The sequence below is a fragment of the Carettochelys insculpta genome, chromosome 6 (assembly GCF_033958435.1).
Source record: "Carettochelys insculpta isolate YL-2023 chromosome 6, ASM3395843v1, whole genome shotgun sequence".
Taxonomy (NCBI): domain Eukaryota; kingdom Metazoa; phylum Chordata; order Testudines; family Carettochelyidae; genus Carettochelys; species Carettochelys insculpta.
In genome coordinates, this window is record NC_134142.1 from 123,357,725 (window position 1) to 123,385,714 (window position 27,990).

Genomic DNA, 27,990 nt, shown 5'->3' on the forward strand with positions numbered 1-27,990 from the left:
AAACAGGATGAAATGTAGTAAGTCAAATGCAACATACAGCGCTTAAGAAGGAACTATCTGTGGCAAGCCTAGGAAGGAGGCCTGTGGAAAGGGACATGGGGTTACAGTAGACCACAAGCTAAATATAAATGATCTACATAACACACTTGCAAAGAAGCAAACGTCATTCTGAGATGTCCAAGCAGAAGTGTTGCAAGGAAGAAGTGAGTCTTCCTTCAGCTCTGCTCTGGGCAGGTTATTGTATCCAGTTCATTTCAGGAAAGATGTGGACAAATTGGGGCAAGTCCAGAAAGGAGCAACAACCATTATTGCCCTGCTGTGTTTGGAGATGGTTGTAAACAGTCAGAGAAAAATCATGCCAAGAGCTTGGCTTTATTACAACTTATCCACCAGCCACTCAAGGCCTGGATGGAGATGGGGGCCCTAGTGCCATACAGAACCTGAGTGGGACAGAGGAGACCTGATTTTGTGGGAGCTCCAGCTGTGCCATGGGAGTCCATCCCTGCCCCATGCTGCTCACAGAATAGTGAGTAAAGGGCAGGATACTCAACCCCACAAGTGGGGAAAGTGATGGGCAGAGAGATTCAGCCTCCCTCTCTAATGCACTAGACTTCACTCCCCTCCCAACGCTGGGAGAGAACCCAGGAGTCCTGGCTCCCCGTCCTCCCTGCTTCAACCCGCCAGACAGGGCAGTCCCAAAAGGGGCGCTGGACTAGAGGCAAAACCTCCTGCTGCAGGCCCCGCCCCTTCCCAAGTCCCGCCCCAAGCTCCACCCACTTACAACTTCCCCTGAGCAGCAGGGCCCAGGGACTGACTGTGGTGGCAGCAGAGTTGCAGGACTCTGCTCCGCCCCAGCTCACTGTCCCGGCCTGCTGCGCCTCACTTCTCCACGGTGGCGGGAAATGGTGCACCTGGGGGCAGGGGTGCTCGGCTCTCTGCTGCTGCATTAAAGCCAAACGCAGCCGGCTGGGAGGGCAATGGGTCACGGTGGGGCGGGCAGAGCAGGCTGCAGGGCCCCTCTGGCGCCTGCTGCCCACAGGGTGAGTGCGGCAGGGGGAGGCAACACCTACTGCCCCTTACCAAACCCGTGAGACTCTGGGTCCTTCCTGTCCATAGTAGGGTTGGGAGGATGGCCAGGGGACCTGGAGCAGCCATCTCAATTCATCCTGGCTCTGCCCCAGGCCACACTCCCCTCCAGAGCTGGAGAGAGAACCTGGGAGTCCTGGCTCCTGGCCCCCTTGCTCTCTCCCATTAGATCCCACTCCCTTCCCAGAGCTGGAGGTAGGACCCAGGAGTCCTGGCTCCCCACCCTGCCCCCTGCCCACCCCCGATGCTCTGAAGAGATGTTCCAAGTCCAGCTTGTCACTGTGGGGTGCGGCTCCGGAGCAACGCACACAGAGGTGACGGAGGGAGACTATTGCTTGGGGGCGTCGGGTGGAAGGGAGGCATTGGCAGCATCGGTCTGGGTTGGGGCCACCTCGTCACCCCCGATCCTGTCCTTGTACTGGCGCTTGAAGAAGCCAAACTGGAAGGAGGTGGAGGGGAAAGTGGGTGAGAGCCAGCCAGTGGGTGATGGGCTGGGAAAGCCCCCAAAGGAAAGCCCATCTCTCCTCCCCACCAGCAGGGACAGCCATAGGCTCCACTTCTGCTGTGATGGGCTGGGGGGCAGGTCCAAGCCCTGCTTCACTCACCTTGTAGAGGGCTGCAGTGATGAGCGCCAGCAGGATCAGGCCCCCCACGCTGCTGCCCACAATGATGGGCAGGTAGTTATAGACCTCGGAGCTCTCCACCACCGTCTGCACCTGCGGGAAAAGGGACTGTGACATGGGGACCCAGGAGTCCTGGCACCATCCACCCCACCCTGTTCTAAACCTCCAGACTGCAGGCCTGGCTCCCAGCTCTAACCATTAGCCAATGCTGTCTCTCTCACTGTGGTACCTGGCGCTGGACGAATCCCTCCTCCTGGGTGTATTTCTTCTCGTCGTACTCGATTTGGGCCTCGCTCACCAGCCTCACTTTCTGCTGCTGCGTCTGCAAGAGAGAAATGCACCACAGATGACACAAACCAGCCAAGAGCATCAGCCCAGATAGACTGTGAGCAAGTTCCAGGTTGTTCATACAGGGGCAATCCTTTGTATCACACTGGGGGGGGCGGGGGGCGGGGGGGCGGTGCAGCTCTCGTACCTGGGAGACCCACTGGAAGCTGACGTTCCCTGTGATCATGAACTCCAGCGGCTGCTGCATTTCCAGGGAGGCGATTCTGCACCGGATCTTCTTACAGGTGGCCACGGAGCAGTCCTGGGGGCGGAAGGATATCGCCGGGTGAGGCGGGGGCGGGCAGGGACTCATGTAGTCAGAAGGTCTGGGTCTGTCCATAACAGGGGTCCCTTCCCCTGCCCAGGCCCCCGCACCCAGCACTGTGTGTTAGTGAGGAGGGAAAGGGGCTGCTGGGACCCGCACTGGCCTGTACTCACCAGCAGGGGGTGCTCACTCATCTGCTTCACAAACTCCTTTGACCCCGGCGTTTCCGCCTCACTGGTGCACTGAGCCAGCTGGGGCTGGGGCAGGAGAGAGACACGGAGTTAACGGGGGCGGGAAGGGGACACGGGAACCTTCCCCTCTAGGGGGCGCTGGCTGTGATCCAGCCCCAGGCCAGGGGACAGGCTGGCTGGGGCAGGGGACATGAGGCTGTTTCCCCCCCGCAGCCTGTCCCAGCAGGGGGCGCCGTAGCGCAAGGCAGGTGTCACTGGGCCCGTCACACACACAGCACAGGAGGGGCAGGTACCTGGGAGGGGACGACCTCAGAGGCGTCCCACACCCGGACCCCACTCAGCTTCACCGGGAACTGGAACGTGACCGAGATGGGGACGATTCGCCGCCGCAGGTTCTTCACCTGAAAGGAACAGACTCCCCATAAGGCTCTGCAGGGAGAGAGCCCAGCAGCTCTGATCCCCAGGCCCGGCTCTAACCCTCAGACCCCACTCCCCTCCCAGGGCTGGGACAGAACCCAGGAGTCCTGATACCCTGCCCACCCCCACCCCCTGTGCTCCAACCCACTAGATCCAGCTCAGGCAGTTCCACTCCTCCCCCGGCTCTGAGCCCGCCTCTGCCCCATCTCCCACCTGCACACTCGGTGCCACAGGCCTCACCTCGTACCGATGTGTCACCGGCACGCTTGTCTCCGCCGCCTTGGTGGAGAAGTTGACATACTTGGTTGACACCTCGAGGCTGGGAAAGGCAAAGGACAAAGAACAAGAGAGACAGGAGTGTGATGGGAGGAGCTGGAGCGTGGCAGTGCTGTGTCATGTCCAGCAGGGGGCGCTGTGTTATTGGGAAGGCCACAGTAGGGGGACACACTCCCTTACAGTCAGTGCTGGCACCTCTGAGCAAGTGCAGCACAAGGGGGCGCTGTGCTGCAGGCAACAAGGGTGGGGGCCCAGCAGGGGGCGCTGTGGTGCAGGGAACAAGGGTGGGGGCCCAGCAGGGGGCGCTGTGGTGCAGGTTGCAGGGTGGGGGCCCAGCAGGGGGCGCTCTCCTCTCATCTCTGCACTGACTTACCCAGTGAGGATGATGGAGATGCCATACTTGACTGGCAGCTCCTCCCGGTGAATCATGTGCTCAGTGATGGGGCCGCCATTGTCACTGGGGAGAGGGGACGGCAAAGGAGAGAGATGTGAGGAGATGCCACCAGGGAGGCTGCGCCATAGGCCACTGCCCTGCCCTCACCCATTCCCCATTCCCCCCCAGCCCTGCACAGCCCCCTCACCTGCTGGCGTTGGCCGTGATCTGCAGCTTGTCCCCCAGTTCAGCCTCAGAGGAGACGTCAAAGGTGGCAACGAATACGGCCTGGAAAACACATGGGGTGGGAGAGTGGCTGGGCTCAGGGCCTGGGGAACTGCCTGACACTGGGGGGCTGGGAGAGGGGATCGGGGCCAGGGGCGGATGTACGAGCTGAGCTGGATCAATCAGCCCGGGGAGTGGACAGGTGTTAACATGGCTCTGGCCCACACTGAACAGCGTTAACCTGGCTGGGGATCCAGAGACCTCAGTAAATCTTTTGTCACGGCCAAACCCCATTAACCAGCCTTTTATCACACACAGCGAAGACGTCAGCCACCCCTCGCACTGCCATACAGTCGGTACGGCTGTTATCCCACCCACACACCCCGCCTTGCGTCTGTAGCTGGAGCAAGTGTCTGGGGGGAACCCCCTTGTCTGACCAGCTCCAAGGGCGTGATCTGGCTGCTGCGGGAGCAGAGGGCTTTCGTGGAGGGGCTGCCCTCAGCACATCTCTCCCCAGAGGCTGGGCTGCCCCAGGGATCTGCCCCTCTCTGCTCCCAGCTGGGCTCACCCTGGGCGTTCACAGGCCAGGGCCCATCCCTACCTCAGCTCCGCCCCAGAAGATGGGGGAGTTGATGTGGCAGGTGCAGTTCCTCTGAGTCTGCTTCTCCGAGCCCACAGCTGAGCTGCACTTAACGGCCATGGCCCTCCTGTTAGACTGAGCACAGGGGCCAGCCAGTGAGAGATGGGGACCAAAGCCCCCTATGCTCAGACCCCTTCCCATCCCCTGCAGCACAGTGCCCCCAGCTGAGCCCTGCCCCCTCCCTGCAGCACAGCGCCCCCAGCTGAGCCCCCGCCCCCCTCCCTGCAGCACAGCGCCCCCATCTGAGCCCTGCCCCCCTCCCTGCAGCACAGCGCCCCCTGCTGAGCCCCCTGCCCCCCTCCCTGCAGCACAGCGCCCCCGGCTGAGCCCCCTGCCCCCCTCCCTGCAGCACAGCGCCCCCAGCTGAGCCCCGCCCCCCTCCCTGCAGCACAGCGCCCCCAGCTGAGCCCCGCCCCCCTCCCTGCATCACAGCGCCCCCAGCTGAGCCCCCCGCCCCCCTCCCTGCATCACAGCGCCCCCAGCTGAGCCCCGCCCCCCTCCCTGCAGCACAGCGCCCCCAGCTGAGCCCCGCCCCCCTCCCTGCAGCACAGCGCCCCCAGCTGAGCCCCCGCCCCCCTCCCTGCATCACAGCGCCCCCAGCTGAGCCCCCGCCCCCCTCCCTGCAGCACAGCGCCCCCAGCTGAGCCCCCTGCCCCCCTCCCTGCAGCACAGCGCCCCCAGCTGAGCCCCCACCCCCCTCCCTGCAGCACAGCGCCCCCAGCTGAGCCCCCTGCCTCCCTCCCTGCAGCACAGCGCCCCCGGCTGAGCCCCCACCCCCCTCCCTGCAGCACAGCGCCCCCAGCTGAGCCCCCAACCCCCCTCCCTGCATCACAGCGCCCCCAGCTGAGCCCCCTGCCCCCCTCCCTGCAGCACAGTGCCCCCAGCTGAGCCCTGCCCCCCTCCCTGCAGCACAGTGCCCCCAGCTGAGCCCCCACCCCCCTCCCTGCAGCACAGTGCCCCCAGCTGAGCCCCCAACCCCCCTCCCTGCAGCACAGCGCCCCCAGCTGAGCCCCCTGCCCCCTCCCTGCAGCACAGTGCCCCCAGCTGAGCCCCCGCCCCCCTCCCTGCAGCACAGCGCCCCCATCTGAGCCCTGCCCCCCTCCCTGCAGCACAGCGCCCCCTGCTGAGCCCCCTGCCCCCCTCCCTGCAGCACAGCGCCCCCGGCTGAGCCCCCTGCCCCCCTCCCTGCAGCACAGCGCCCCCAGCTGAGCCCCGCCCCCCTCCCTGCATCACAGCGCCCCCAGCTGAGCCCCCCGCCCCCCTCCCTGCATCACAGCGCCCCCAGCTGAGCCCCGCCCCCCTCCCTGCAGCACAGCGCCCCCAGCTGAGCCCCGCCCCCCTCCCTGCAGCACAGCGCCCCCAGCTGAGCCCCCGCCCCCCTCCCTGCATCACAGCGCCCCCAGCTGAGCCCCCGCCCCCCTCCCTGCAGCACAGTGCCCCCAGCTGAGCCCCCTGCCCCCCTCCCTGCAGCACAGCGCCCCCAGCTGAGCCCCCACCCCCCTCCCTGCAGCACAGCGCCCCCAGCTGAGCCCCCTGCCTCCCTCCCTGCAGCACAGCGCCCCCGGCTGAGCCCCCACCCCCCTCCCTGCAGCACAGCGCCCCCAGCTGAGCCCCCAACCCCCCTCCCTGCATCACAGCGCCCCCAGCTGAGCCCCCTGCCCCCCTCCCTGCAGCACAGTGCCCCCAGCTGAGCCCTGCCCCCCTCCCTGCAGCACAGTGCCCCCAGCTGAGCCCCCACCCCCCTCCCTGCAGCACAGTGCCCCCAGCTGAGCCCCCAACCCCCCTCCCTGCAGCACAGCGCCCCCGGCTGAGCCCCCTGCCCCCCTCCCTGCAGCACAGCACCCCCAGCTGAGCCCCCAACCCCCCTCCCTGCAGCACAGTGCCCCCAGCTGAGCCCCCAACCCCCCTCCCTGCAGCACAGTGCCCCCGGCTGAGCCCCCTGCCCCCCTCCCTGCAGCACAGCACCCCCAGCTGAGCCCCCAACCCCCCTCCCTGCAGCACAGTGCCCCCGGCTGAGCCCCCTGCCCCCCTCCCTGCAGCACAGCACCCCCAGCTGAGCCCCCACCCCCCTCCCTGCAGCACAGTGCCCCCAGCTGAGCCCCCAACCCCCCTCCCTGCATCACAGCGCCCCCAGCTGAGCCCCCTGCCCCCCTCCCTGCAGCACAGTGCCCCCAGCTGAGCCCTGCCCCCCTCCCTGCAGCACAGTGCCCCCGGCTGAGCCCCCACCCCCCTCCCTGCAGCACAGTGCCCCCGGCTGAGCCCCCTGCCCCCCTCCCTGCAGCACAGTGCCCCCAGCTGAGCCCTGCCCCCCTCCCTGCAGCACAGTGCCCCCAGCTGAGCCCCCAACCCCCCTCCCTGCATCACAGCGCCCCCAGCTGAGCCCCCTGCCCCCTCCCTGCAGCACAGTGCCCCCAGCTGAGCCCCCGCCCCCCTCCCTGCATCACAGCGCCCCCAGCTGAGCCCCCTGCCCCCCTCCCTGCATCACAGCGCCCCCAGCTGAGCCCCCTGCCCCCCTCCCTGCAGCACAGTGCCCCCAGCTGAGCCCCCTGCCCCCCTCCCTGCATCACAGCGCCCCCAGCTGAGCCCTGCCCCCCTCCCTGCATCACAGTGCCCCCGGCTGAGCCCCCACCCCCCTCCCTGCAGCACAGTGCCCCCAGCTGAGCCCTGCCCCCCTCCCTGCAGCACAGTGCCCCCGGCTGAGCCCCCAACCCCCCTCCCTGCATCACAGCGCCCCCAGCTGAGCCCCCTGCCCCCTCCCTGCAGCACAGCGCCCCCAGCTGAGCCCCCGCCCCCCTCCCTGCATCACAGCGCCCCCAGCTGAGCCCTGCCCCCTCCCTGCAGCACAGCGCCCCCAGCTGAGCCCCCTGCCCTGCTCCCTGCAGCACAGCGCCCCCAGCTGAGCCCCCAACCCCCCTCCCTGCATCACAGCGCCCCCAGCTGAGCCCCCTGCCCCCTCCCTGCAGCACAGTGCCCCCAGCTGAGCCCCCTGCCCCCCTCCCTGCAGCACAGCGCCCCCAGCTGAGCCCCCGCCCCCCTCCCTGCAGCACAGCGCCCCGAGCTGAGCCCCCACCCCCTCCCTGCAGCACAGCGCCCCCAGCTGAGCCCCCACCCCCTCCCTGCAGCACAGCGCCCCCAGCTGAGCCCCCACCCCCTCCCTGCAGCACAGCGCCCCCAGCTGAGCCCCCACCCCCTCCCTGCAGCACAGCGCCCCGAGCTGAGCCCCCACCCCCTCCCTGCAGCACAGCGCCCCCAGCTGAGCCCTGCCCCCCTCCCTGCAGCACAGTGCCCCCAGCTGAGCCCTGCCCCCCTCCCTGCAGCACAACACCCCCAGCTGAGCCCCCTGCCCCCTCCCTGCAGCACAGTGCCCCCTGCTGCAGAGCCCACTCCTCACCATCTAATCTCTCACATGCCTCCCCTGTGTCCAACCCCCAGCCCATGTCTGCAGTGCTTGGAGGGGATCGGGGTGGTACCTGGAGCAGCAGGACCCGGCGGTAGGACAGCGCGGCCGGGAAGAAGAACCGCACTGTGGTACTGTAGGAATTCTCCCCACGGTTCTGGATGGAGACGGTGGTGTTGAGTTCGGGAGTGACGCCCACCACCAGGGTGCTCAAGCTACAGGGGAGATAAAGGGGTGAGCTTCCTCAGAGCAGTGCTCTGGCAGCTCTGTGAGCTTCCCATAACAGTGCCCAGCCAGGGAGTCCAGCGCTGTGAGCGTCCTATCATCACAGACCCTATCAAGAAGCCATATGGGAATGCAGCAGCATCTGAGGCCTGATGAAGTAAATGGGCTTCAACATGTAATGGGGGGAGGCAGAGTCAGAGGCAGTGACTTACCCCGAGAAATTGAAGGTGATGTGTAATTCATCCTTGCAGATTTTGTCATCACCACAGTCCTTCTCAAATGGAAGCTAGGGAGAGATCCGGGAGCAGGGAGAAAGCAGGGAGCAGAGTGGGTGTGAGGGAATTGCTGTGAAACTCCAGTCAACAATGTCACAAATACTGCAATCTCAGTTGTCACGGTCACTACTGATACTGCTTGAAGGAACACCGTGGCCGTGAACCCATCCCCATAGCAGTTTCCCCAACACTGTCACCAGCATCTGCATTCTCGGCTACAACTGCCACGAGCACCATTATGGATTTGACAGTGTCACCAGAAATGGAGCTGCAACAACCTCTGTCCACACTATGAACCACTCTACAGACTTTGCTGTCACCACCAGAACAAATAGCATCATTAGCCAACATTTTTTATCACCATAATAACCACAACCATCTTAGTCAACACTGTCACCAACACCCTTCCAATCTCATCGATCCCCACTCACAGCGCAATCTGAAACACTGTTACCTACAGCGCAGATGGTGCAGTCACAACCAACGCAGTCAGCAAAGCTTGTATAATCTCAGTCACAACCACATTCAGGATCAATACAATTTGAACCAACACTGTCACAACAACTCACCCATTCTACCTAAGACTATGCTTTGACCAACATCTTTATAGTCAAAAGGCCAATAACCTACCAGTAGAGTCTGACAAAAAGTGCAACCTTCAACACAGTCACAACATCCTCAACCAACACTGATACCAGCTCTACTATCATCTCTCCACTGCCACCAGAAATATATTCTGTATCAACACCAGTTTCAATATCACAGCCACTGCAACGTTGCCTCACACAGACACCAAGATCCATATACTCTGAACCAGAAATGCCACCAACAAAATCACTGTAACTTGACCTCAGGCTGCCATCAAAACCACTACGATCAAATCTAAACCCCTGTCACTAGCACTGTAGCTACAACCTCAGCGAGATCTTCAACAAGATCACCACAATCTGAACCAACGTCACCAACACACCAACTCTGTAACCTCAGACGCTCCCCCACATGACAATTTCACTCATTCATACCAAGCATTGACACCATCTGTGCAGGCGCTATATCCCAAATCACACCCGCTGAAACCTCCACAGTGTCACAAACACCATTGCCCGGTGCTGGTGGCCTCACCGAGCCTGCAGACACCAGCGGGGAGTCCTGGCTCAGGATGGGTCTGAGGCGGCGGGCGGCTGTGATGGGCTCCCCCGTCAGGGTGTAGTTGAGGCGCAGGGTGATGGGGGTCAGGGTGTCCTCGGGGCAGAGCTGAGGAGACACACACATAGGGGCCATGAGGAAAGGTGGGATCCATACAGAGGTTTGTTCTTTGGGTGGTTAGACAGGGAGGGACAGGGTGGGAGCAGGAGACAAAGGAGCTGAGACCCATCCACTTACAGGTAACATTATCTGGAACGTCTCACATCTCTTCTCGATGCCGAGCTGCAGCTCCTTGCCCAGGACGGGGCCACTGGAGCCAAAGGCAGCTCGGATCTTTGTCCGCCCGGGGTCCAGCGCCAGGCTGTACTGGATGGTGCTGAGGAGCCTGTTGCCTACCACAAGGAGAAATAAGTGACGGAGAGAAGTGAGAGCAGGATCAGTAATGGGATACAGAACACGGGCCTTTCCCCTCTAGGGGCATCAGCTCCACTCCAGCCATGGGGCAGAGGGACCGGCTGGCTCAGGAGGGGGCAACGGAAGACGGGGCTTTTCCCCTCTGGGAGGTGCCGGCCCCAACCTGCCTGGCTCCAGGGGGTGGGGAACGAGACACAGGGACTAGTCCCTCCAGGGGCGCTGGTTCCGATCCGGCCCCAGGGCAGGGAACTGGCTGGCTCGGGGAAGGGGAGCAGGGTGTGGGTTTGGTCTGACCTAGGCTGTCCCTGGTGCTCTTCGTGACGGTGAAGCAGACCTCTGCCTTGCTGGCCTCTGTGTTGAGCTGCTCCTGCCCCTGGCAGGTGAAGGCTGAGGTGGGGATCATGGAGGGCTGGAAGCGGATGGAGACCCCGACTCTGAGCACTGGCCGAGACCTGCCATGGTGGACAGAGGAAGCAGCAGCTGAGCCGCCATTGGGCCTTTCTCCAGCAGGGGGCGGTGTGCGCACACCCACACAGACACCCCCCCACTTACTGGTGCTGCCCGGGGTGCCAGGTGGAGCAGCGCCAGGGCACAGAGAACTCACCTCAGCAGCAGGACCTGCCCCTGCGCTCCCACCGCGACGTCCGGCAGTCCGTCCCCCGTCAGGTCTGTCCCGCCACTGACGGCCTGGCCAAAGTAGCGCAGCCCGCTGGGGAACTGCGACCCCTCGATGCGCTGCGGGGCAGAGAGCAGTAAGGGGAGGGAAAGGGGCGGCTGTACCGTGCAACGGGCTCTAGGGGGCAGCAGAGGGTGAGGGAGGGGAAGGGGCGGCTGTAGTAGGCACTAGGGGGCAGCAGAGGATAAGGGCTTGGCAAGGGGTGAGTGCACTGGGGGTACCAGCAGGTGAAAGATGGGAAAGGAGCAATTACAGGCTAATAGGCACCAGGGGGCTGTGGGGCCCCATGATGTCTCTTTGGGACTCACCTGACTGTACTGGGGCCTGAGGCCTCCCTTTTCTCCATGGAAGATGTACAAGGCCCCGCGATTGTTGTTCTCCATGGGGGCCCCAACAGCCACGTCCGTCTGTCCGTCTCCGTTGATGTCGCCGATTTCCGACATGCTGGCCCCGAAGCGCCCGAACGCCTGCCCTGTCTGCCCCTGCAGCGTCTCGGTGCAGATCAGCGTTGCCCCCTGCAGGCCCCCAGGGGAAGGATCAGCACTTGCTGTCCTCAGGCAGAGCCCCCCACTTGGCTCCTTGCCCCCTCTGCAGCATTGTGTCCCCTGGGGCTGCTCTGGGGCATGGCGGCCAGCACTGACTGTGAGGAAAGGGTGCCCTCTTCTGCTCCTTCGGCCCGCTCCCTGCAGCAGCGCACCGGCTACTGCCCTGCTAACGGCCTCATGACCAGGGCAGTCCAGACCAACAAGTACCCGAGGCGATTCATCCCCTGCCCCCCGTGGCTCCCATCATCTTTCTTACCGGCCAGTTAACCAGACAGACGTAGACCTGTCCTCCATTCAGAGGTGTGTCGTACATGGGGGCTCCGATTAGAACCAGGTCCGTGTTCCGATCTCTGTTGAGGTCCACAGCGCACAGCGCACCCCCAAAATATGAACCGATCTGGAGAGGCAGAGAAGTCACCCCTTTCAGTTTAGTCCCCTACTCCGTCTTCTCCCATTGGGACCCGTAAGTGCATAAGAACGGCCAGATTGGGTCAGATGGAAGGTCCAGCTAGCCCAGGATTCTGTCGTCTGACAGTGGCCAATGCCAGATGCTTTGGAGGCAGTGAACAGAACAGGGAAATCACTGAGTGATCCCTCTTCTGTCGTCCATTTCCAGCCTCTGAAAAACAGAGGCGAGGGACACCATTCCTACCCATCCTGGCTAACAGCCATTGATGGGTCTAACCTCTATGAATTTCTTTTTGAACCCTGTTTCAGTCCTGGTCATCACAACAACTTCTGGCCAGAAGCTCCATGGGCCTACTATGTGCATTGTGAAGAAAAACTTCCTTTTCTTAGTTTTAAATCTGCTACCCATTAATTACATTTGGTGACCCACAGTGTTATGGGAACAAATAAATAACTTTTCCGTATTCACTTTTTTCATACCGGGCCCCGGAACTGGCTGCACACATATCTCTCCTCAAAAGGCAGCCATTCCTAACTCCAGTAATGCTTGTTGCCCTTTTCTGAACTTTCCCAGTGCCAAGATATCGCTTCAGAGATGAGGTGACCAAATCTGCACACAATAATCAAGATGTGAGCGTACCCTGGTTTTACCTCGAGGCAATAAGATATTCTCTGTCGTAGACTCTGTCCCTTTAGTCTGACCCTATATCGCTGTTCTTATGCTCTTATGACTGTAAGCCCCAAGCTATGACAAAGGTCCTACCCCATTCATGACCCATTTTTGTAAATTTCACTGCCATTCCATTTTTAAAATGTCAAATTTCACAGTATCAGATATTTAAATCTTAACTTTCACGGTGTTCTAAATACATAAATATGTATCTGAAAATGTCAAACTATATACACGTAAAGTTCGTAAGACACGGTGCTTCTTAAACAGAGGGTCCTGTCCCAAAAGTGGGCTATAAGGGTATTGTGCGGGCACGTCAGAGGCTGGAGAGCGGTGACTGCTGGAGAGGTGCCCAGCTCTGAAGGGCAGCACAGAAGTAAGAGTGGCAATAGCACAACTCCTTTTGTGTAGGGAACCCCACTTTGAGAAATGCTGAGTACTTTTGTGTACTTTTATCCTCTAGTATAGGATATGCTTATGGTATAGAATTAAACTACACAAAAGACCAGATTTCACAGGGAGATCAGATGCCACAGTCCATGGTGAATTGTTCACAGCCATGGAATTGGTAGGACCCTTGTTATAACAGAGGCCCTCCCTCACCTCCTCCGGCTGTCATGTGGATGATGCCCAATATATGAGCTAGGTGGGAGATTGCTTGTCTTCCCCTCATGCATGGATTGTTGAAAGGGGCAGGTGCCTCCCTGAAGCGTCATAACACCCAAGTCCCTTGGTGACTCTGGGCCAATCTCCATATCCATCTTACAAATTCTACCTGGATTATAAGTGAAGGGACTAGCAATGGGATGTGGGAGAGATGCTGAATGTCAGCTGTGGTGCAATTCTCTAAACCAGTCAAGTTTATCCTCTGCCTGAGGCTCCTGAAGGTGAAGCCAAACACAAATATTACTATGGCCCCTTTTCATCTCGAGAGACGGTGGTTAGCAGTGGTGGTGAGGATCTATGGGCAGTGTGTGAGTCTGTAGCTTCTCTCATGGCTTATCCCTACAATATTGGATTTGCACAGTCAGTCAATTGCAATAACCGCATGTCAGTCTACTTCTGAATTCTTGAGTCCGAGAGTTTTTCTTTCTAAGACAAAGTTCTTTCACATGGCTTGCACATATACTATTGGAAGACAACGTGCCCCCTTGTAGCAATCGTCGCCAGGTATTTTGATCTGATGATGTAGATTCCCAAGATTTTGGATCAATGTTGAATTTTTTCCTGGTATTTTGGCATGTACCCATGAATCTTAGCTTTGGTCTTCCTCTTGTTCTCAACCCACATGACAGTTCGCCGAAGAGGATTTCTTTGGGAAGATGTTCATCACCCTTTCTTCTCACATGACCAAACCATTGTAGTCTTCTGCTGTTGAGGATCGCTATGAGGATGGGTAAGCAGATCTTGACAGGGCATCTGCATTTGAAACTATCTTGCCCGTTGATATTCATAATTCTGCAGAGCCAGCAAAGACGGAAGCTGTTCAATTTTCTCTCCTTGTTGGACTAAGTGGTCCATGCCTGAGAACCCTATAGCAGGATGCTTGATACACATGCTTGATAGACTAGTATCTTTATTTTCACTGTCAGTTTAGGATTATGCTCGTTTCGTAAGTCTGCCAAAAATTGCAGCTGCCTTCCCAATTCTGATGTTCGGTTCTTCATCCACGGATAGGTTTGTGATGACAGTCGATCCAAGGTAACAGAATTGTTGAACCACATCTAATGGACTGCTATCCAGAATGACACTGGGTTGCTGAGGTATACCTTGAGTGAATACAACAGTTTTCTTCATACTTACATCAAGAGAAGACAACTTGCAGGCTCTGGATAGAGAATCCATCAGAGACCGTACTGTGTCTTCATTATTAGTGACAAGAGCTGTATCATCTGCAAAGAGGATTTCCCTGATGAGGACTTTCTTGACCTTAGTTTTGGCCTTGAGTCTTGCCAGGTTGTAGAGAGAGCCATCTAATCTTGTGTGGACAAATACATCGCTGCATGAGTTTCGAAATGCATAATTTAGTAGAACTGAGAAGAATATGCCGAAGAGGGTAGGGGCAAGAACACACCCTTGTTTGACTCCGCTGTTCAATGCAAATGGTTCCGACGTAGATCCATGATATTGCACTGTTGCTTGCGTGTTTTGTGAAAGGATGTTATGAGCCTCAGTAAGGTTGGTGGGCAGCCAATCTTGGTTAATCCTCTTTATAGTCCTGATCTACTGACTGTGTCAAACGCCTTTGTTAAGTCCACAAATGCTACAAATAATGGCTTTTCTTGTTCTCTGCATTTCTCCTGTAGTTGTCAAAGTGAGAATATCATGTCCATTGTTGACCTGCCAGCCCTGAAGCCACATTGTGTTTCTGGATAGACTCGATCTGTGAGTTTTTGCGGGCGTTTGAGAATGACACGGGCAAATGCTTTACTTGTGATGCTCAGTAACGAGATGCCTGTGTAGTTGTTGCAGTCACCCTTGTCGCCTTTGTTTTTATAGAGAGTGATGATGTTTGCATCCTTCATGTCATGTGGGACATCACCTGCTCTCTAACACTTTAGGAGTAAATCGCAGAGGAAGGGGAAGAGCACAGCCTTGTTTGCCTTCAGGACTTCAGCTGGGATTCTGTTGTTTCCTGGTGCATTTCCATTGGAGAGAGCATCAAGACCATGAGAAAGCTGCTCCACCGTAGGCTCTGCATTGAGCTCAGACATTTCCAAAAGCATTGGGATGAGGTTGTCAAGTTCAGGTTGTATTGTACGCTCATGGGAATAAAGACTTGAAAATGGACATCTGCAGCTTTTTGTCTCTGATCACCTGCCCATTTAAATGCTTCAGTGGGGTGATTTTGGTAATGTTTGGTCCAAGTGCTTTCTTCAATCCACCATACATGGTTTTCAGGTCACCCAAATCAGTTGCCTTTTGACTATTAGAACATAGGTTGGCCCAATACTTTTTCGCACACCACCTGGATTCTCTCTGAAGAACAGATCTTGCATGTCGAAGTTGATCTCTTGTGCTTTGAGATGGGTTCTTTATGTTATTCAGATGTGTCTTGTATTTTTTTTTCAAGAAGAGACCTAAGAATGTCAGCATTTTCATTGATCCAGTCTTTGTTAGAGAATTTATATATTCCAAAGGCAGATTTGGCACATTCCTATACTGTACCTCTCAGCATGGATCATGTTTCATCAATGGTTTGTTTCAGATCTGTGTTCCATTTTGCAAGTGAGACCACCTGTGAAGACAGAGCATTTCAGCGCGTCTCTGTTATTGAGGGTGTTGATTTTTGACTTATTGCATTCCTTTGTCATATAGAGCTTCTTTGGGACTATTTTCACTCTGCTGAAGATCAAGGATTGATCAGTGTCACAGCCTGCATTGTGATATGTGCATGTAATTTTGATGGCATTGAGCTGTTTCCTGCATACCAGTACAAGGTCAAGTTGATGCCAGTGACCGGATCTGGGGTGGCTCCATGAAACCTTATGACACTCTTTCAAGTTAAAGAAAGTATTAGTGATGCAGAGCTGATTTGGAGACCTGAATTCGAGAAGCCTTTGACCATTTTTGTTCATTTTACCAACACCGTGATGAGTGAGGCAGACGGGCCAGGACTGATGGTCACGTCCAACCCTAGCATTGAAGTCACCAAGGATGTACAGTTTTTCACTAGTTGCAAAGGAGTCAATAACTTTCTGAAAATTATAATAAAAGCAGTCCTTGACTTTGGCCCATGACGCCAACGTGGGTGCATAAGCACTGATGATGTTGACATATCCTGACTTGGTGCAGAGCTTCAGGGATATAATATGTTCCAATGCAGCTGTAGGCACATTGACAGATTTCAGCAGATTGTTCTGAACAGCAAATTCAACTCTGTGGAGGTGGTGTTCCTCGGAACTCAAGCCCTTCCGGAAGAAAGTGTAGCTGGTTTCTTTCACTGACCCAGCATCTGCCCGCCTGGTTTCCTGGAGACCAGCGATGTTGATGTTCTGTTTGTGTAGCTGTTGATCTTTGACTGCTTTTTTGTGTATTGTGTCTGTGTTCGTAAGGTCATGGGCAGATTCAAGTCCTGGACATGTGGCCTGCACATTGCAGCTACCCCGCCAGAGGCAAGCTGATTTATTATTTCGTGTTTTGGCGGGTACATCATTTCCATCTACTTTTCGATTTTTGGTCTATCCCCAGGCACCCAATGAGGAAGGCAGATGTGGTGGGTCAGGACCTTATTGACCGGGGGCTGCCCGGCTTGAGGTGGGCAGTAGCTGACCAGTGGAGCACGATGACTTCTCCCACTGATGAAAGTGACCCGTGGCGTCCTCCTCTTTGCCAGCTGAGGAGGACTTATAGCCCGTAACTACCACTTCCCGTGTTGTTCCCATGTGATCAGCAAGGATGGGAGTGTCCTCTCCATTTGGCATCCTCTTACACGCAGCATTGCCTGGGCTAGCGTTTGGAGCAAGTGTGTTGCCCAAGCGACACTGTCCCCCTCTTGGTCGCCCCAGTTGAATCCAAAGGAAAGACAGAAGTCAGTACGTTTGGAACTGAGGTGACTGCAAGGAGATGCCAGAATGAAGGTTTGAAGGATCCTCCCTGCAAGCCACCTTAGGGTCTCCACTCCAGATTTTCTGCCAGGGTTTACTCCAGATTTTCTGCCTGGGTTTACTTTCTCGAACCTACCCACAAGGCAGTGGGGAATTTTCTGACAGGGTTGTCTTCCCTGGGGTGACATAAGGAGTCACACTCCTTTGGCTGCTGGTGACCAAATCATGGTTCATACGCCATTTGGATTAAACAAAGTAATCCAGGGACCCAAGTATCCCAGACCCTCCTCTCATGCAGAATGAGGGGGCAGAAGCCACTCAGTCCACCCACCCGCCGTCACACTCAGGGCTATGTGTTGCCCGCCTGGGGCTCGTGGGCTGCTGGCGCTGCTGCTGCTACCCCTGTCAGGGCTTGTGGAAGACCACGGGAGCAAGAAGAAATGACACATGGCAAATGGCAGGGAGGACCGGGCCGGCTTGATCCCCCCCGCCAACAGGGGGTCCCCTGTTGTTGAGCCCCACCCCCTGCCTGCAGCTCCCCCCTTGCCCCCAGCCTGCTCACAACACCCCCCCAGTTGCAGTCCTCCCCCTGCAGCCCCCACCACAGCCCCCTGGCCCGGCCCATTCCCAACATCCCCCAACCACAGCCCCCCACCGCACCCCATGACCAGACTGCTCCCAACGCCCCCCGGCCTGGTCCCCTAACCTCTGCCCCTCGGTAAGTTAAGTCCAAAATGCAAATATGACACAATGTCACAATCTTACAAGCTTCCTCCATCCTGCTTTCTCCCTCTCACACCCGCACTCTGCATTACCAGTACCATTCCCCATACCTGATCTCCCATCAGCTCCGACCTGGATGTCCATTCCCCACCCTTGGTATCTCGGCTGAACAGGACAACTTTGCCAGTGTGTTGGTGGCGAGGGGCCCCAACCACATATCTGCTCTGCCCATTGGCTGTGATGACTTGAGACGAATAACCTCAAAGGAAGAGAGGAACATGGGAAGGTGAGATGGGAAACAGCCATGTGACCAGTGCTGCACAGAACTTTCCCAGGGCTGAGATGCGGCCACCTCTGGGATGCAGCACAGGCGCTGTTTAACACCCATCTTGTGCCAAAATGCAGCCATCTCTGCAGAGAGGCCCGGGAACTGGTTAAATCGGGACGAGCAGCTCAGCTCTCAGAGATTCTCCTTACCGAGGTAAGCATCATTCATGTCAGCAGAGGTTCTGGACACGTTGATGAAGCTCGGCTCCCCACTCCTCCCATGCAGGAATATCCCACCGGACCAGTCATAGGCTCCCACCGCTCCCAGCACAGACCCATCCTAAACCAACAGACCAGGCGAAGGGACTGATTACAGGAAATGGACAGCGCAGCACGTATGCAAAGCCCTGAGATCCAGCACCCCTAACATGTCGCTGGGACACTGCGATCAGCGCTCAGAGATCGCCCCTTACTGGGCTGCAGCACAAAGTCCTCTTGTGCCTGCCCTGAGAGGAAGGGGACAGAGCCCTCGGCAGCGCTCTGGGCTGGTATGGTCTCCCCTGCAAGCACGAGGCCAAGCAGCTCCTTAGCTTGAAAGCACCGGCAGGGCCCCAGCTCAGGGCAGTGTGAGACACGCGCCGGGGCCGGGTGTCACTCACAGGGGACAGCAGGGCGCTGAATCCCTCCTGAGACATCTCCAGCTGGAAGGCGCTGCCGCTCTGGGACTGGGTGCCTGGGGGGTGGGAGAAACAGAGATGGGAGGGACCATCAGAGATAGGAAAGGCCCCGGGTCCCGTCCCCTGCTCCCTGGAGCCGGCCCTTCTCCCTGCCTTGAGGTGGGATCAGGCACTCCATAGAGAGGAGGTCCTGTATTGCATCCCTCAACCCCTTGAGCCAGTCCCCTGCCTATGGGCGCCTGGATGAGAAAGGAGATAGATCAATAGACGGATATTGGACAGAGAAAGAGGGAGAATATTTGAGGCCTATTTCAGCTCTGAATTCCCAGCAGCTCCCTGTCCCACCTGGACTTGGAGACCCCATTTCTAGAGTCCCAGAGCTGGTGTCTCCTCTGGCCTGGATCTGGTACCTTCGATGGCAAAGATCTTCTCCTGAAGCTGGTTCTGGATGCCCTGGAGGGCGTTGAAGTTGTCCACGCGGAAGACGTGCTCATTGGTGGGCTGAGAGGCGATCTCATGGAGCTCCTGCTGGGCAGCTTCTCTGGAGAAGGCATCACCGACCTTCGTGGGTGGGAGCAGGGTACGAGGGAGACAAGAACATCTGTGTCAGTCACTGATAAGAGCCCTGAGCACGTATCCACCAGCCCTGAGACCCGCTGGGCCCCACAGAGAAACAGCCCCATCCGTGCCATGTGCCACTCTGGTGTGTATGTATTCAGGGGCTGCAGCAGGTGGGCACAAGTGTCACATGGTGTGAGGGGAGCAGCCTCCAAGCCTGCAGTTAGGCAACCTGCCCCATTCCAGCCCCCCGGTTGTGTCTGTTGTATCATCAGCAGGGCACAGGTGGCTTGTTGCTATGGGAACTGTCAGCACTCCAGGGCCTATACAACTCAATCTCCAGGGCACCGTGAGGGGTGCATCTCTGGGGGGGGGGGGGGGCCCTCTGAGTGAGGCTGAAGGGGTGGGCTGTGTGCAGCCGGTTCCGTGGCGGAATTAGGCTCCTCCCAGTCGTTTAACCCTGAGGGGCATTAATGGCTGGAACAGCTCACCACAGGCTTTGGTGGTTTCCCTGTCTGTGGTCATTTTTGTTTCAAGTCTGGCTGGTTTTCTAAGAGATCTGCTCCGGTTCCAGCAGGGCCGGCTTTGGGCAGTTCTCTGGCACCTACCACACAGGAACGTGGACTAGAACATCTCACGGTCCCGTTCTCTGAAGTAGCCTAGGTGCCACTACATGGAACCGTGACCCACACATGGGTGTGTGGGTTACATGAGCCCCCCGCTGTGTGCAAAAAATACTTTATAAGAGCGAGATACTTTTGCTGTTTAACTGGGGGGGGGGGGGCTGGATCTCAGGGACCCCTTGTTCAAATGAGCCAAAATTTGGAGCACTCGTCCCACGCTGTGTTCTCATACAGGAAACCGGATTTCAAAGCCAGGTGAGTCTGCCCATGGCCTATAGGACAGTTACAAAACCCAACTTCTAACGCGAAAGCAGCACCCAGCCAAGGTGCTGTAGCTGTCACATGTTGGCCCAGTTGCAAACCAACATCAGCTTTTCTCCCTGACGCAGTGGGAATCCCACCCCTCCCCCCATCCCATATCCCTGGACGTGGCTTCAGACCCAGGCTAGCTCTCTGCATGGCCGCAGCTCACCCCAATGGCATAGCGGATGATCCCAGCTCTCTCCGCCTCAGGGATAACATCGGAATAAGAAAGTGGGTCTCCCCATTTCTCCCCATCTGTGATCACAATGAGAACCTTGGTGGCCTCGTCGCGAGCACCCTTCCAAGAAATGAACAGCTCCTGACTGGAAATGGGAGTGGAGAATACATGGGAGGGTTACTGATATGTTATAGAACATGGCGCTTGTCCACTGGTTTGGCATTGCTGAGTGCAAAATCCTTTAGAAAGGTGGTCAGTGTTTTTGTCTCCCCTTTACTGATGAGAAAACTGAGACACAGGGTGAGGCCATGACTCACTTGAAGTCACACAGTGATGGAGGGTCAGAACTGGCCATAAAACCCTGGAGTTTTCTCTCACAGTTCTCCCCACCCCCAATGGCTCTAACCACTAGTGACCACTCCTCTCCCAGAACAGCGGACAGAATACAGGAGTCTGGAGGTTCTGTCCCTTAGAAGGCAATACCTACACCACTTTCTGGATGGCGGTGGCTGTGTGTGTTGCTCCCTTGAGCTGGAAGACCCTCGCGAGGAGGCGATAGGGGTTAGGGTTCCTCTGGTACTGGAAGAAGTCAAAGTGCTCTCTAAATCTGTCCGAGTACTGCATGAGGGCGAACTGCAGGAGGAGGCCAGGAGAGAAAGAAATTAGAAACAACCCAAGGGACGGAGGGTAAGAAAAGCAGGAACCGGCCGTGGTTAAGGGCTGGTGCAGGTGGTCCAGGGGGAGCTGATTCTACAGGATTTTCTTTTTTTTCTTAATTTTGGATGCAAAATCTATTTCTGCTCCTCCTGCAGCGCAGCACCCCCTAGCGCCATGCTGGGGCATTGGGGTCAGCACTGACTGTGAGGTGAGAGCGCCCCCTGCTGAGGCTCCACCCCTGCTCCCTGCAGCACTGCGCCCCCTTGTGTCCCTGTGGGGCACCGGGGTCAACTCTGACTGCTGGGGCAGCAGAGGTAGGCAGGGGTCTGCCTTCTGCTGGTTACCTGCGCGTTGGCGCTGTGGATACGCGTCATGATCTCTGAGATAAACATCTTCATCTTTTCAAAGTCCCCAGAAGAGATGCTGCCCGAACCGTCGATGAGGAGCACGATGTCTGTGAAACGTCTGGGGCACTCTGAGAGGGACGGGAAAGAAGTTCGTCCTGACTCAGCTCCATGGGGACTGAGAAAAACCCAGTGGAAAGAGCTAGATCAGACCCAGGGGCCCATCTACCCTGGTATCCTCCCCTTCCCCCTCCACCCTGGATCAGTTCCTGGGCCCCTCGAGTCCAACATCATCCCTTCCCGCCACTGAGGGGCTTTGACCAGTTTCCCAAATGGCGTTCCGGGGAACCCTGGGGTTCTGCAAGTGAAAATAAGGGTTCTGTGAGAACACTCCTTGGCGGGTCCCTGCTCTGCCGCCACTCGGACAGTACAACTCAGTTGAATTGGTTTAACGGCTGGAAGGGCGGCAGGAGGGATCCGTCTGTTAAACCGACTGAATTTTAGTTTCATTATTTCAATAGCAGCAGAGCAGGGAGCCGCAGAGCGCCCCTAACTCCCCCTGTGACCTGAGCGACCACACTCTTCCGGTGGGTGTGGCTTGGCTCACCCAAGGCAGCCGAACACCTCCACGCCAGCAGGGCGCACATGGCCATCCAGCGTAGGCTCCCCAGCCAGTGATACAGATGGGTTAGTCCTGGGGGCCGGTTTGGGGCTGAGAGGTGTTAAGCCTGGGGATGGGGAGGTTTGCAGGATGGGGTGTAAAGCTTGGGGATGAGGGGCGGATTTGGGGGCTGAGGGGTTTGAGCCTGGGAATGGAGTTCTGCAAAATTCTTTCAAGTTTTAAAGGGATGCGTGGCCAAATAAAACTGGGAAGTGCTGGTGTTGAGAGAAGAGCATGGCGCGCCCCGCGGTGACAAAGTGCATCCCATCCTCCTTCCCAGTGCTGGGAGCAGAACCCTGAACTCCTGCCTCCCAGAGCCCCTGCTCTAACCCGGCAGACTCCCCCACTCCCAGAGCTGGAGACAGAACCCTGGAGTCCTGGCTCCTAGGTCCAACTGACACCCTGAATCAAATCAACGGGACTGTCTAACTGGCTATCCAGCTTCCCCACAAACACATCCCATTGGCTTATCTAGACCCAGCTCCCCTTCCCTCCATCCCTGGGGGGCTGCCCCTCACCTGCCAGGGTGTTTGGGATGCGCTGCAGCTGCCGGAGGCTCTGGTCCAGGAGGAAGCAGTAGCCATTGACGTACATGTTCTCACCGCAGGCCCGGTGCACCGTGGGGCCGCACACCTGGGCACGAGAGAGGGACGGGGTCAGTAGGTGATCAAAACCCTGTGGGCGAAGCAGAGAGACCTGGTCCTGCTCCCCCATGGATGTGGACGGAAAGGCCCAGGCAGGTTGGCAGACGCCCTTGGGGCAGACAGGACCCCAGCACCCACCACCTGTCTCCCAGAGAGGGGACATCACTATGACAACGCCCATTCACTGTTGCTGTGGCTACATCACCCAGCAGGTTGCCATGCTCCCTGCTAAGGCAGCTCCAGTCACTGTTGCCGTGGCTACATCACCCACTAGGTTGCCACACTCCCTGTTAGTCACCCCACGCTGCCATTCTGCAGTTACCATCGCCGTGGTGATGTCATCTGTCTACCACCCTCCCTGCTGTTTCATTGCACTGTCTAGTCACCCTCATTTCCAAGAACATAGTCACTGTCATGGCGATGTCACTTGCTTACTGTCATCCTCACAACACCATCGCAAGTCATTCTAGTGGCACCTGGCTACCATGACCACACCCAACATCCTAGGCCATTGGCCCCTCACCATGGTCACAACACCTTGTTCATCTCCATTCAGGATGCTCCTGTGACCAGGTCACCCCCCCGTTCGCAGTCCCCCATTTTTCCCTCTTCTCTATCATAGCAAAATGAGCCCCTGGTCTTCCTGTTTTAGGCTCTTCTCCGGCCTGTTCCCACCCCACTAGCATCTCTTGCTCCATGCTGAACTATTGCTGAGCACCTCCAGGGTTCCCTCTAATTCTACCCAGCCAGAGGTGGAGTAAATTTTGTTATGTGCATGGGCAGATGTGCCCCACCTACAGAAACGCAGGCAGCCGGCTGTGGGTGCTTTGCTAATCAGCTGGGTGGCAGCTGAATCCCTCCGGGGCAGCCGCCCAGGCACTCAGCTTACAGGACCTCTGTGAGCCTCTGCTTAGTCCCTTGTGACAGCCGACTTGCTATGTTGTCCAACCAGCCCCTCTGTTGTCTCCCCTGCTGCCCCTCACGCCTGAGACAAGCGCCTTGGAAACAACCACAAAACTATCCCCTGGTGTCCTGGCCAGCCCTCCTTACTGCTCTCCTTTGCTGTGAAGCCTGCAACAAACCTTACCAGCAATGAGGCCGGTGGTGCACCGAGACCACAGGCCCTCATGCTGACCAATATTGCCTCCTTGTTCCCCCCTCTGTCGGTCTGCCTGTAGCTAGCTGTCGCCTCCTGTCTTAAACTTGCATTGTTTGTTGTCTTTGTTGCTGCATTGTGTTTGTACAGCCCCTAGCACAATGGGGGTGGTACTCCATGACTGGGGCTTCCATAATACACCCCATCAGGGTGACGGTGAGGAAGGACATGCTGGGGGGAACCAGCTATGTGACCACCCCACTATGTGACTCCTCCCTGCACCGTCACCAGCCCAGAGGAGGGCTGGACAACACCTCCTCTGCCCCAGCCCCACCCCGCCTCTTCCCCCCGAACCCACTCTTCTGAGTGATGGGGTCCAGGGGACTAGCAGGGCCCTTGTGCCAGCTGAAGGGGTGCCCTCCCGTACCTGCCCGCAGCAGTGAGGGGAAGAGGCACAGCTGGTCCCTAGCTCACTCTGTTTTTCCCACTTCCTGGCTGGTCACCGCCGGTGAGTGCGGGGAGGGCTGATCCCTGCTGTGGGTGCCAGACCCCCCTCTCCCACTAGGCCCCAGGCTGCTCTGGCTATTGCCCCCCCCCACTTGCTTCCACCAGGACAGTAGCTCTAGTGGGGGTGACATCCCCATTCCTGCCACCCCATTCCAGACATCTGCCCCCCACAACCCCACTGCCCCTGTCACCCCTCCAGACGTCACCCCCATATCAGCCCGCCTGCGACTGTGCACAGGGCTCGCGTCCCGTGGTCACAACTTCCCTCCTGGCGATGGCTCCCCAGGTGCTCAAACCACTGTGATGTCAGTCACCTGGTTATCACCTGCTCCGTGACATCAGCGTGCCGACAATCGCTGTTGATGAGGGAGGTCTGGGCAAGTGGCTCACCCACCTCCTGGGGACACCCTGCTATAAACAAGCTGTTCCGCTGCCCTCCCCAGCCCCCCGGCTGTGGTACCCACCAGGAGGTTGGAGTCCTTGGCAGCCAGGGACAATCCAAGGGACATGTTCACTGCATCCAGGGGCCCTGGGAGGAGACAGGTGCCAACAGCCAGTTGAGAAATCTTGTGGCTAGATAGGTTCCGTCTGCCGTTTCTCTGAGTCACTCCCCACCTCCATCCCCGCGTGGGCCTCGTGACTTAAATCACTTTCCCAGCTCTGTGGGGGCGGAGGAGAAGTCCATGCGCACAGCCCTGAGACGGAATGCAAATAGAACCCGGGCAACCTGGTTCCCAGCCCCGTCCTGCTCTAACCACCAGCCCGCGCTTCCTTCCCCCAGCTGGAAACAGCAAGCTGATGTTGAGTCGTCCCTCGCAACACCTCCCTAACCCGCTCCCCTCCCAGAAACAGGAATAGAACCCAGGCATCCTGGCTCCCAGCCCCTCCCGCAAAGTCTGCCCTCCCTCCAGCACAAGGGCCCTACTCTGGATGCGGATCTCCTGGCAGCCTCTGGAGTCCGGGTCGCACTTGTAGACTTTGCCAGTTTCATTCACGTTTCCTGTCTGCAGCGGGGCCCCGACGAGCAGCCTGCAGGGAGAGAGCAGAGTGGGGCTCAGGGGTGCCCCACCATCCCTGGGGGACCAGGCAGGGCAGCCCCCAGGATGGGCATGTCTTGTAGGGCCCTGAGCCCATGTTTGGCCCTTACCCCCCGGCGCCGCTGCTCCCAAACTGCACCACACTCAGCCCGAATCCTGCGGCTGCTTCCTGGAAGGTGATGGGTCCCTCCACATCTATGCTGAATCCACGGCCGGGCGCCAGCACTGCAGGGGTTAAACAGCTGCCATTAGAGCTGTTTCCCTGGAGAAGGGGCTAGGGGTGAGGCCTCAGGATCTGGCCCCTCCAGGCTCTGGGACTGAACCCCAGCTAAAGCCCACTCCTTTCCCAGAGCAGGGCATAGGAGACTCTTGATTCCCACCCCACCCACGGGCTCTCCCATCTCTTTGCTCTGTGTTTGTACAGCCCCTAGGACAGGGGAATTCAGAACACCAGCAGGAGGGACCTGGAGGGCACACGGACTTGCTGGCATCTGGTGAGCAGAGCCAGCAGCTTCAGCCAGGTCTGGCTATACTGGCTATACCCCCTTGTGACGTTCCTCATCCCAGCAGTAGCGTGTGGGCACCTTGAACACCTGATTGGCTGAGAGCGGGGTTGAGGGGGAGAAGGGTGTAGTGGAGATGCACGTGTGGTCCTGGCATGGGGGTGGAGATGGGGAAAGGGAGGACCCAGGCTCCTTGGCAAGGGGAGATCAGAGTCCTCTTGTCTGGAGGAAGGGGAGAGGGAAGGAGAACATGGGGTGGATGGTGGACCCAGAGGAGAAGGAAGTGATGAGGGCTCACAGGGTAATGAGTAATGAGGGCACACAGGGCCTATGAAGCAGGGGGAGGTCCACAAGTAGAGGGGGATGGATGGAGGTGTGGGGCCCTTGGAATGACGCACAAGACCTTCTGGTAAGGAACAAGGAGCCCTGCTCCCCGCAGAGCCTGGGGAGACCTCAGATACAGGCTGTGAATTCTGAGGGCCCACGGTGCCCTGGCACCAGGGCTATTCCTGGCCCAGGGCTGGCCTCCACCAAAGCTCTTCATCTCCTGTGCACCCTTCCCCCAGTAGCCCCAGCCCCCCAGCAGCCTGCACCCCCGCCACACCTGCCACCCCAGGGTGACTTGAAATGACCCAGGTCTTCCACCTGCCACGACCACCTGCAGCGCAGCAGGGTCCATGCATCCCTGCACCCTGCACCCCGATCTCCCGACTCCCTCCCAGCGCCTGCAGCCCAGACCCTCACCTGCCCCCAACCCCCCCCCCCAGAGCCTCCCCCCCCACCCAAACTCCCTCTCCGAGCCTTAGACAGGCGGTGGGGGGGCAGTTTGCGTGGAGGAGGAGGGGCGACTCTGGGCGTTCTGGCCATCACCAAAATGTCTGCAAACCTACTGCTTCTGAGCTTTGGCGTCCTGACCCCCTCCCCCACTTCACCAGGCCCCACTCCTCACCCATGGGTGGGGGTCGAACCCAGGAGCAACGTTCTGCTCAACCTTTCCACCCCTGTGTGGAATAAATATTGTTCTGTGCACTGCGGCAGGAGCAGACGAGCACCACCAGTAGACACACCTGCGGGCGGCTTACAGGGAGCCCTGCCCGGGGTCTGGGGATGAACGGGCAGAACTTCCCAGAGAAAGGGAATTGGAGAGCACATGGCCTTGAGAACCTCTCGCAGGGACCACCAGGCAGGACCAGCCCTGGGTAGCCTTCCACAGGCATTGTTTGACCCTCACCAACATGTCCTAACCCCATCTCCCCACCACCGCCGGCCCGGGCTTTCTAATGCTTATTGCTGGCTCTGCTCGTCCAGACAGCCACCCTCCGCAGCCACCGAGGCACTGCAAAGTAATTGAGAAAGAGCTATGATGCAACCCTCTTGGGCGTGGTGTGAGCCGGGTGCTGCCACAGCTGGGGAAGGGGAACCAAGGAGGTGACTGTTGGATTAAATCTCCAGCTCTGGAAGGGGAGGGGGTCTACTGGTTAGAGGAGGGGGTGGGGCTGGGACTCAGGACTCCTGGGTTCCGTTCCCATGTAGCCGGGGGTCAGGTACAAGGACTTTCTTCTGTGCAAGGGGATGTGGTCGCCCCCAGCCACTGCTCTGAGGAAGTGATGGGTCTGGGGCTTCGCTGGGTGGGTGTGGAGTGACTTGGACAACAACATGACTGACCACAGGGCTAGAGGGGTGGGGGAAGGGAGAGGCCAGGACTCAAATTGGGAACCTGGGAAGGAGCCACTCCTTTCTCAAGGGAGGGTGGGCTCGGATGGGTAGGAGCAGGTGGAACTGGGAGACAGGACTCCTGGGTTCTTACCCCAGCCCTGGGAGGGTCTGGTAGGACCTCAAGACAGGAGCTCAGAGTGATAGAGATGCAGGGCAGAGCTGTTACCCAGAGTCAGTGCCAATCCAACCTCATTCCCCTTTACACACCCAAATCTGCCAAGCCAGCGGCTCTACCACTCCCTGACAGGGATCCCCTCCAGCAGCTTCTGGACATTACTGGCTGACCCTCAGCATCTCTGCACAGCTTCCCTCCAAGCAGCTGGGCAGACAGGCTCTGCTGGGAGGTGCTCCCACCCCACTGCCGGAGGGCCTGGAACTAGGCTACCCACCCACATCTGCTGCGGGGAGGTGTTTGTGGGGGCTCAATGGGGCCAGGCCACCTGCTTTACATTGCCTCCTCCCCAGCAATTAACCTGGGAGTCCTGACTCCCAGACCCCTCTCCTTTCCTGGAGCCAGGGACAGAACCCAGGAGTCTGGACAGGCCAGCTGCTACCACCCCCTCTTCCAGGCTTCTCGCCTGGGGGATTTCTGCTTCCCCTCTCCTGCCAGCTGGTACTCACCGGTGCACAGGTACAGGAGCAGAGGCAGGGGGTCCATTCTGGGCTGGGTGTGCGGAGCTGTGTGCCAGGAGGTCTGAGCTTTGACGGCACTGCCTGGGGAGGCAGCAAGGGAGTGTACAGGAAAGAGAAGTGCAATAAGTGTCATGTGA

At 58.3% G+C, this 27,990-nt stretch overlaps 1 protein-coding gene across 1 annotated transcript; it reads right to left on the bottom strand.

Annotated features, from left to right (window-relative positions):
- LOC142014910 (integrin alpha-M-like) lies at positions 1-27,975 on the bottom strand. The gene is made up of 30 exons (XM_074998181.1): positions 27,842-27,975; positions 25,112-25,226; positions 24,890-24,993; positions 24,429-24,493; positions 22,236-22,350; positions 21,057-21,187; positions 20,543-20,688; positions 20,047-20,200; positions 18,804-18,954; positions 18,376-18,449; positions 17,927-18,056; positions 17,560-17,708; positions 11,358-11,498; positions 10,865-11,071; positions 10,485-10,615; positions 10,175-10,332; positions 9,704-9,858; positions 9,443-9,574; positions 8,258-8,331; positions 7,894-8,035; positions 4,385-4,498; positions 3,767-3,846; positions 3,559-3,642; positions 3,150-3,228; positions 2,786-2,893; positions 2,475-2,558; positions 2,185-2,298; positions 1,939-2,031; positions 1,692-1,802; positions 1-1,525 (listed from the first exon to the last, which is right to left on the bottom strand). The coding sequence occupies exons 1-30, from the start codon at positions 27,876-27,878 to the stop codon at positions 1,415-1,417; spliced, it is 3,489 nt and encodes a 1,162-aa protein (XP_074854282.1). The 5' UTR covers positions 27,879-27,975; the 3' UTR covers positions 1-1,414.
- Positions 27,976-27,990: the final 15 nt, after the last annotated feature.

Bases quoted from the DNA above. Each gene is read 5' to 3' on its own strand.
- LOC142014910 (XM_074998181.1), bottom strand. From the start codon at position 27,878: ATGGACCCCCTGCCTCTGCTCCTGTACCTGTGCACCG. The intron at 24,494-24,889 runs GTAGGGCCCTTG...GTCTCCTCCCAG, and splicing joins CCAGGAGATCCGCATCCAGA to GGCCCCTGGATGCAGTGAAC. The intron at 18,057-18,375 runs GTGAGTGACACC...CTGTTGGTTTAG, and splicing joins TCAGCGCCCTGCTGTCCCCT to GATGGGTCTGTGCTGGGAGC.